Source organism: Ceratotherium simum, chromosome 37 (genome assembly GCF_057802395.1).
Source record: "Ceratotherium simum simum isolate JZ-2026a chromosome 37, ASM5780239v1, whole genome shotgun sequence".
Lineage (NCBI taxonomy): Eukaryota > Metazoa > Chordata > Mammalia > Perissodactyla > Rhinocerotidae > Ceratotherium > Ceratotherium simum.
The window spans coordinates 1,852,499-1,862,394 of NC_141936.1; the positions used below are offsets into that span (position 1 = coordinate 1,852,499).

Below are 9,896 nucleotides of genomic sequence, written 5' to 3' on the forward strand. Positions count from 1 at the left end.
AAAGAATAATAAATACACCAATTAATGAAATAGAAGTCCAAATAATAGACAGGGTCAACAAGTGACCAGCATCAGAAATAGAAAGGCGTGTCACTTCAGCACGACCAGCTCCTGCTGGCCTGCCCGGGACTTCCTCAGATCTCACACCTAAAGTCCTGGGTCTCAAACGTCTTGACACCTAGGGACAGGTGGTCGCCCTGCTTCAGATCCTCAGATGTCAAAAGGACAGTAAGAAGATATTAGGAACAACTTTTGCCAGTAAATTTGAAAATTTAGATATAATTGACAGATTCCTGGAAAAATACCATTAATCAAAACCCAACCCAAAAGAAATAGTCTGAAAAGTCCCATAGCTTTAGAGGAACTGGGTCCAGAATTGCACGTCCTCCCACACTAGCTGTCTCCCCAGGGCTCCTCCGCAGTAGCCTGCTCTGCCTGCCCTGGGTCCCGACCCTCAGAGAATCCAGCTCTAAGGGGAGGAGGGGCTGGCGCTCCGGGACCCTGTGCAGAAGTTGAGCGGGATGCAGAGAAGGACAGCCGCTCTGGCTGGAGGGAGAGGGGCGTCAGGAGCTTCTTCAGGCACAGGGAGCACCTCAGAGGCCCCCATCCTCAAGCCACACCTTGCCCCAGCCCCTCAGTCTCCCCATCTGTAGCTGGAGGGGCTGGGGATCCCTCTGGCCCTGCTGCCCAGTCTGGACGGGCCTATCTGGCATCTCCTGGCACCCGCCTGCCTGCTCACCCTGGTGTAATTGCACCGAGATCTCAATCACCACAGCCAATAACAGGTGTTGGCCCGGTGGGCAGAGCAGACCTTGCCAGGGCTCCTCGTGGCTGGCAGATGAGTCTTGCATGGGCAGCAGGAATTTGGGCAGGCAGAAGCGTCCCCCAGCCACGTTTGCGAAGCACCGATGCCCAGTGCCAGAGGTCGGCACCATCCTGGGGTTCTCCCCCAAACCAGCCCATAACCATAGCAACTTGCTTCAGCCCTCGAGCCTCGATTTTCCTGAATCCAAAGGAATGATAGAATCCTCACAGGCTGACAGGAGGATCAGAGGGACGCCTGGCTGAAAGCATCTGGGAAAATTTGGTGTGCAAATCCTCCCTCCTTCTGTGCACTGTTGGCCAGCCCTGTGCTCAGAGACCCCATCAGAGCTGGACAGAGAATGTCACCCCCCCCCCCCAGGGCCACCTCCTTTGTCTTGTTGCATCACTTGATTCAAATATCCCACCCTTGTCTTGTTCTGTCCCGTGTGGGCATCTGTGTGTGTGTGTGTGTGCATGCACATGTGTGTGTGCGTGTGTGTGTGCACGTGTGTGGTAATTCTACCATGTTACTTAGTCACCTGGCACCAACTGTGGACAATTGCTCTTCTCTGATGACCTATGTTGCTCAGGTAGGGCCATGTCCACACCCTATAGCATAGTTTTGAGGTTCTAAGAACTGGGTTAATAACTCTGAGTCAGCTGCTACATCCAGGGTTCTCTGGGCTCCCCGAGGGGTCAGTCGGGTTGGGGACTGCCTGGCTGTGGTGGCTGGAGCCAGGTGATTGTGGGGGTGGGCCCTAAGACGAGGGATCACAGAGTTGGGCTGTGGGTTGGCTTTGGGAAGTAAGGAGTGAAGGGGAGAGGGGCGCGGGGGATAATTCCCAGTCATAATTATTATTGTTGTTGTTATTACGCAGATGGGCACTAGGAAGAAACACAGAACTGGAACTTCTGGGCTCACAAGATAGACAGAGGGGATGGGCCACACCCGCCACCAATGGGCAGAGATGGCAAACACCTCTCCAGGGAAGCCCCCAGCAGCTCCCACACTCTGCCACAAAGAAAGCCCTGAACTAGATCCCAGAAGGTCAGTGTGGCAGGGTCGCCTGTCCTTCCCCACCCCGAATGTGCAGGGCGAGGGGGCTGCCCGCCTGAGCTCCACATGGAGTGGGGAAGGCTGGGCCTGGGGCTCAGGTCTCCCGGCCCCCAGTTCAGTGTCTCCCCAGGTTCCCCTCCGGAATCAGTCTGCACTTGTGTGTGTGTGTGTGTGTGTGTGTGTGTGCGCGCGCCTGTGTGTGTGTGTGCTCATGCTGACTACGTGAGCACGTGGAAAGTGCCCCTCGCAGTTGGGGAGGCGTGGCCTCTTGGTGCAGGGTCCCTTCCCTCCCAAGGTGCCCTCGGGGCCTCTCTCGGGAGGGTGCCGGAGGGTGGCCACTCCACTGACCTGGATCACGGCGTCCAGCCCCAGCCGGGACCGCTCGGCAGCGTCCCCATCGCTGGGATCGCTGGAGACAGAACTCATCTCGGGCTGGAGCACAGGACCCCAGAGAAAGCTGGGGCTCTGCTGCCAGGCGTGCCTCCTCCTGGGACCCTGGCCAGGCCAGGTCCTTTGGTGCACAGGCCCCACACCTGTTTGGCACCTGGCTCCCCGTCTTGGGCACCCAGCTGCCCCCTCTGGGTTGGTAGGACTGCGTGGCCAACCGAGCCCTTAGGTGTTGCTGTGGCAACGGCAACGCTGAGGGCTGGGTTTCCTTGGAAACAAGAGTGCAGGCCTTTGTTGCCATGGGGACTAAGGAACGCTGTTGGCTGGAAGCGTTTCTCCGGAGACTGGGAGACGCCCTGGGTGAAGCTGTCTACCTGAGTGATCACACCCGGGAAGGTGCTGGCCTTTCTCTCAAGCCCCCCAGGCCTGCGGGGAAGGGCCCTGGCCTTCCGCTGGCAGTTGCCCCGGGAGAAGTCGTGTGCTTGTTGGCCACACACAGGCGGAGGTGGTGTGCAGACTACCGCTTCCTCCTCATCTATAATCATAAACTATGACTTTTTTTTCTAACATTTGGAAAAGAACTTAGAGATCAATAGTGCGACGGCATGTAGCAGATGGGTAGCCTGAGGCCAGGAGAGAGGAAGCTGCCTGCCCAAGGACCGAAAGAGGCCCCCTGTCTCCCTAACCTTGCACTTGGATGCGGCTGGAATCTGCTTTCTTTCTGGAGCCCTTTCAGGGTAGCACACTCCATGGGTAATGCTTTGCATACTTGCCATGTGAAACTCATCCCTCTCACTCACCTGAACCTTCCCAGAGCCTCATAAAGGACTGTCAGGACACTTCCAGCTCACCTTTGGTGTGGTGGGACCCAGTCCCGATGGGCGAGGCGAGGGGAGGCAGCGGGGGCCATCCCTGCAGACACAACCTGGGCCTCCTGGGGCCTCTGGACTGAACCTGGCACCGGCCATTCAGCCATGCCAGCATCCCCTCTCTCCCCTCCCCTCAGGGGCTCCTCATTCCAAGCCAGACCTCTCCCAGCTGGGCTGATGCCCACGGGAGTCCCTGTTGGGAAGGGGCAGGCACTAGGGTGGATCCTGCAGCTAGGAGTGACTGAATGAGAGGAGGTGGGTTTGGGGGCCCTGGGGATGGGTGCACGCCCGAGTCTCCCCAAGACCTGGGCTCCTCTGAGTTGGTCTCAGCCCAGGAGAATGGGAGGTAGCCTGTCGGGCCAGGAGGGACTAGGCAGTGAGGGTGGACACTAGTGGGTGAGTATCTCCATCCCCAGTGCTGCCAGCGGGGATCCTGACGGGGCCCAGGCCACTTCCTCAGAACCAAAATTCAAGAAGTGGGGCGCCTGCACTCAAAGGAAGCTCTCGCTCTGCTCTCCTCCTGACGCCTCAGGGACCCTGCTCCCCACTCCAACCAGAGGACAGCCACCTGGGTGCCCCATGTGAGGAAAGGCAGGCTCTTGGGCTGGACACAGCCCCGTTGGGCACCCAGGGCTGGCATGGGGTTCGTTGGACTGTTCCTGGGAGGACAGGGGCCTGGTCGTCCTGCTGACCCTGGCTCCTCTGGACTAGCAATGACTTCCAGCTTCTGAAGGCACAAAGCGGAGGTCCAGATTCAGAGCCCATGGAGCCCACATCATGGCCTGGGCACCTCCCGGGCACCCAAGGCTGCCCATAACACACCCCAGAGTCCTGGAGCCCTTGTGGGCCTCAAGGACTGAGTCCCGAGAGCTTGGGAGAGGTGTGAGGTGGGAGGGAAGGGGTTGGGGGCAGCATTTCCTGCTTCCCTGAGCCTGGGCCTCGTCTGACCCCAGCCAGGTGGGGTCGAGGGCTTAGAGGGTGTGGCCCTGCCATCAGGGGGCAGTTCCTGTCTGGGGGGCTCAATGTGGGGTGCTCAGGCAGTTGTGGGGTGCAGAGGCTGCAGAGGTTGGTGTGACCATCTGTGGAGGTCACGTGGATGAATCGAAATAAGACTTCACTTGCCGGAAACCAGCCTCTCGTCATCCTGACGCACAAGCCCGTGTTCAGGGGTGGCCTGGTAGCCTGAGTGGGAGGTGGGGGAGGCCAGGGGCAGGTCAGTAGGGACCTCCCTGATCTGGAGCCGTGTGTCCAGGTCAAAGCCATCTTCACTTGACCCAGCAAGATGGTGGTCCCCATACGTGGGCCTCCACGGTGACGGGCCTCAGAAGGACCCCAGTGCACCAGGCAGGGACTCCCATATGACTTAGACAGTTCCCTCTTGCTGCAGAGTCAGCCTGGAGGGCAAGATCAAAGGCAAGGGTGGCACTCCTGTGGGCCAGTGGGATCTGGGCTTGCCACTGGAGTGGCCTTGGCCATCTGTGGACCAGCCTCTCCCTCCTGTGGCGGCTCCGTGTCTCCATGCCCACTGTCCTCAGAGGACCTCACTGCCCCTCCAGGCATCCCCTTTCTTGGTGGTGGAGGAGGGGTTTTCTGGCACAGAGGACCTTCAGTGCTAAAACCAGGGGAGTCCTGGGCAGAGCAGGGAATTTGGGCCTGTGGTGAGTGGGGCCTTCCCGCCAGAGCCCCTTCCCCCTACCCAACTCTAACTTCCACCTCGGCCTGTTCTGCCCCCTGAAATCCTTGTGGCCATGCAGAGAAGCCCAGCACATGCAGGCCTTCATCCCAACCTGCACCTTCTCCTCCAGGACACCTTCCCTGGCCACTGTGGGCCAGCCCCTGGAGGCTCACACAGGCCCCTGCATACTACCCAAGGCCTTGCTGCTTGGCGTCCATGCTTGTGGCTTCTGGTCCTGGGCCATTGATGGACTAGAAGGAGAGCCCTCGGAGCAAGGCTCAGCCCTGGGCCTGGGAACGGCCCCCAGAGGACATTCTGGAATGAGTGGCGGGTGGGAGAGAGGTCCCCACCATGCCGAGGCACCTCTGTGGGATGGGCCGGTGGGCCAGGTGGGGTGCCGGGAGGGCGATGGTTGGTCCTGACCTTCCTCTTAATGGGGCTGGACTCAGGCCTCTGCTGGCCAGTGCCCTGGACCCTGAGCCTCCTCCCAGGGGCTTGGGGAAAGTGCTTAGCGTCCTCAGGCAGCGAGAACCATGCTCTGGCCTCTCCCATCACCACTTGCCCAGCATGTGGCCACCTCCATTCTTGTCTGTACTCAGAGGAAGGCCCCCTCACAGACGAGTCATAGCCGGGTTTTGTCACTGTTCTCCCCTCGAATCGGGGAAACTTGCTGGGCTTCACTTGGCCCACACCATGTTTACAATGACAGGCCACCTATGAACTCTGGATTTCCAGCTCTCCTGGACAATCCACAGGCCTGGCCATGCTGGGCCCCTGTGTAGACGGAGGGACACAGGGCTGGAGCATGGAGCAGATAAGATGAGGCAGAACCCAACTGGCCTTGCTCTGTCTGTCTCCCACTGGCCCCAGGGGCACCAGAATTTGCCACCCTGACCCAGACCCTCCCTGAGAGGGGAAGGGACCTTGAAACTCGCATGAAAACATCGACTTCCCGGAGTGAAGCCCTCATAATTCCCACCATTTCTCATCCTCGCCCTGACAGACAGGAACTGGGGTGGGTGCTGCTGGGTCTGCTGTGGATGGGACACATGGACCAAACGTGTCCTCTGAAGTTGGGTTGCAGGCAGAGCAATCCTTGGGAAGAGGGTGGGAGGCTGTGAGGAATGCAGAGCCCTCTGTCCCTTATGGCCTCCAGGCTGCTGGGCCAGTCGTAATGGTCTCTGGGATCTACCTGGCCTTCCGTCACTGTCTGTGCACATTTGGTGACTCCGTGCCCCTGGGGACTCGAACCTCCTCCGTGGAGCCGACTGTGCACCCGGCAGACATCTCTCCTGGCAGACAGGTCGGGAGGGCCATCAACCGCTCACGAGAGGAGTGGCTCCTGCTGGTGTCTCTGGCTCAACTGACTTGGGTTTACAGCCTCTTTGGGACGTGTCCCCCGCAGGTGCTGGACAGGAAATAGGCCTTGCATTCTGCGGTTTTACCAAAATACAGCCCTGTTCTGGACACTAGCATGGGCACAGGCTTGGGTACTGTCCAAAACTGCTGACTGGTGCCAAAGCTGCCTGTCCTGCTGCCCACAGAGGGGGCGCCCCAGGCCTCTAACCACTATCTGTGTGTCTATGCCTGGTCGTCTGTCCCTGGCTGAGGCCTGGCCATGGGACAGCAGTGGAGGTCCTGTAGCAGGGTGGTCAGACCAGAGGGACCACTGCGAGGGTCACATTTGGGGACACTACCAGGTCAGCCTCTCGGGGTCACCCCAAGTGGCCCCTGGGCCCATGTGCTGCGAGAGAGAGATCTTATCTCCTCCCCTCTCCGTCCAGCTCTTGGGGCCTCTCTTGACATCTAATGCTCAGAGGACCACGAGGGGGTTGAGCCTGGTTGAAGGGTATCCAGATGGGGGGTAAGTTCTGAGATGCTCCCTGGGGAGGAGCCCACCCTGTGTTCATCGGTTCAAAGGGTTGCCCAAGAGGCTGCCATGAACAAGCCCTGGGGGATGGTCCTGGGGAGGGGGTGCTGGGGAGACTTGGGACTCTGCCCCCTCAGGGCATGATGATTTCTTGGTTATGTCACCAAAAGCACAAGCAACAAAAGAAAAAAATAGATAAATTGGGTAAACTGAAAACTTGTGCATCAAAGAACGTTATCAAGAGAGTGAAAAGGCAACTCTTAGAATGGGAGAAAATATTTGTAAATCATATATCTGTTATTGGAATTAATGTCCAGAATCTATAAAGAACTCCTTCAACTCAACAGCAAAAAACCCAAACAACTTGAATTAAAAATAGGTAAAGAACTTGAGTAGATATTTCTCCAAAAAAGATATACAAATGGCCAGTAAGCCCATGAAAAGATGCTCAACACCACTAGTCACTAGGGAAATACAAGTCAAAACCACAATGGGATACCATCTGACACCCATTAGGATAGCTACTATCAAAAAAACCCTGCGGAAGAATAACAAGTGTTTGCAAGAATGTGGAGAAATTGGAACCCTTGTACACTGCTGGTGAGAATGTAAAATGGTACAGCCACGATGGAAAATGGGATGGAGATCGCTCAAAAATTAAAAATGGCATTACTGTATGATCCAGCAATCCCACTTCTGGGTATACACACAAAAGAATTGAAAGCAGGGTCTCAAAGAGATATGTGTACACCCATGTTCATAGCAACATTATGCACAACACCCAAAAGGTGGGAGCATCCCAAGTGTCTGTTGATAGATGAATGGATAAACAGGATGTGGTGTGCCCATACAATGGAATATTATTCAGCCATGAGATGGAGCGAAGTACTGATATGTGCTTCAACATGAATGAACATTGAGGACATTATGCTAAGGAAAATAAGCCAATCTCAAAAGGACAAATACTGTATGATTCTACTTATAGGAGGTCCCTGGAGTAGTCAAATTCATAGGAATAGAAAGCAGAATGGTGGTTGCCAGGGCCTGGGGGGAGGGAGTTAGTGTTTAACGCCCATGGTGACAAGGCTGCAGGGACCCAGGACATGGTCTGGGAGCCAGGACTTGGGTTTGTCCAGCTTGGCGAGCCCTGCTGTTCCATCCTAAAACTCACAGAAGCCGCATGCAGGAGGGGCCTTCTGCTGCTGGCCCTGCTTGGACCGCCCATTTCAGCAGCTCCTGCCTCACACCGCGTGGGAGCCTGCTTCCCCAGGAGAGGCGTCTCGCGCAGAGAGGACTGCTGATCTCTGGGCAGCAGGTGGCTGAGACTCTGCTGGTCTCTGTCAGAGCACCGAGGCATCTTGGGAGCCCGTTGCGTGTAGCTTCCTCATTTCTCTGTCGAAGGCTTTGAGGCCAGATGGGGTGGTGGTTGATTCGCCACGCTCTCACTGAGCTTTTCCTCTCCTGAGGTCTGACCGCTCTGTGTTCACTCTGGAGTGTGAGCAGCCACCTGCAGGTGCTCTGGGCACGTTGGTGGAGTTGGGCTATGATGTCCCGGAGAGAAAGTCCTGCCACTTAGTGTAGAGGGAGGGGTCCCCACGGGTGTTGGTGGCTGGTGTGGACCTCGGCTCGCCTTCTTAGGGAATCACACTAGGTGGCTAGGCCAGTGTCTGTCCTTGCATCCTGGAGGCCAGCGCAGAGCTGTACCTAGTGGGGACTTGATAAACGTAGCTTGGACAGGCAGTGCTGGGAAGTGGGCATGGTGGTCCAGCACTCTCAGTGGGGCTGGTGAGAGCAGGGCCTTGTGGGCAACATCCTGGCAGAGGTCCTGTCACATGATGTGGTTGGGTGTGGACCTGCTGTGGTCAGCCGAATAGTGGCCACTTCCTAGTCCCTGGAACCTGTGACTGTTATACCAGTGACTATTATACCTGTGACTTATAAGGCAAAAGAATGAGACACAGATGAGAAAGAATTGAGGATTGTGCGATGAGGAGATTATTTGGGATTGTCCAGGAGGGTCCTAAATGCCATCTCAAGTGTCCTTGTAAGAAAGAGGCAGAGGGCAATGACACAGACACAAGGAGAAGGCCACATGAGATGCAGAAGGAGGCAGACTGATGCGGCCAAGAATGCTGCAGCCACCTGGGGCTGGAAGAAGCAGGAAGCATCCTTGCAGGAGCCTCTGGGGAGAGCACAGCCCTGCCCACCCTTGATCTCGGGCTTCTGGCCTCCATAACTGAGAGAGAATAGACTTCTGTTGTTCTAAGCTCCTGGTTTGTGGTGATCTGTCACAGCAGCCACAGGAAACTCACACGCCCAGCTTGAGCGACACTTGCCTGGTGTCGTCACCGCCAGACGACTCATGTCACACCAAGAAGGTGTGGGGTCCACCATTGTACGTCCTCCATTCATTTCATGGACTCTGCTCAGGCGGAATGCCCTCTCCCCGCCAGCTCTTGCCCAGCACATCTGGGAATTCCTGAAATACAGGATCCATGCGCTTGCCCTGAGTTATATTGAGAGGTGGAAGCAACACAAACAGGCATTCGTGGTTGGCACGTGCTTCCCGTGCTGCCAAGACCCCGATGGAGCTCATCGGATCTGCCCTCGACACTGACCACGTCTGGCCCTCCTCCCCTCCCTCACCACACTGCCCCCCTGGGCTCTGCAGGGTGGTGGTTCTGGGTGCTGTGGCTGGCAGGCCGCTGAAGCATGTGGCTTCTCTGTGGTCAAATGCTGCCCGGCCGGCTTGAGGGGGCACTTGCTTCCCTCTGCCAGCAGCCTTGTCCTTCTCTTCTTTCTCCCCAGCTCTCCGCTCTCTGCACTTGCAGGTCCAAGCAGGGCTCTTGTCCACCTTGCTGGGGGGCTTCACTCACCCACAGCTCTACGGTGTTGTCCAACTACCCACTGCGTGCCAGGCTTTGTGCCGCCTCCAGGCCATACTGAGGAGGCTGACTGTGTCCCAGCTGCGTGGGGCTTACCGTCCGAGGGTGACGGGCATTTACCACCCATCACAGAGGGCTTGAGGGGAAAGGAGGGGGGCCTGAGTTCACCAATGGGTCCCTTGGGGCTTTAGGAATGCACGGGAGTCCAGCAGGCAGGTGGAGAGAGTGGGAGGAGCATGTGCGGAGCCCTGAGGTAGGGGGCCAGCTCAGGAACTGGTGGGGGTCCAGCATGCCGGAGCCGAGTAAGGGACGGTGTGGGTCCGAGCTGAGGCCAGAGAAGTGGGTCAGT

General features: G+C 57.3%; 1 protein-coding gene across 1 annotated transcript in view; it reads right to left on the minus strand.

Moving 5' to 3' along the window:
- CROCC2 (ciliary rootlet coiled-coil, rootletin family member 2) overlaps nucleotides 1–2,287 on the minus strand; it is a 72,946-nt gene extending 70,659 nt beyond the window's left edge. Inside the window, exon 1 of the mRNA XM_087424515.1 lies at nucleotides 2,210–2,287. Within this exon, the coding sequence (XP_087280641.1) occupies nucleotides 2,210–2,287 (78 nt within the window). The remainder of the gene's footprint in view (nucleotides 1–2,209) is intronic.
- Nucleotides 2,288–9,896: the final 7,609 nt, after the last annotated feature.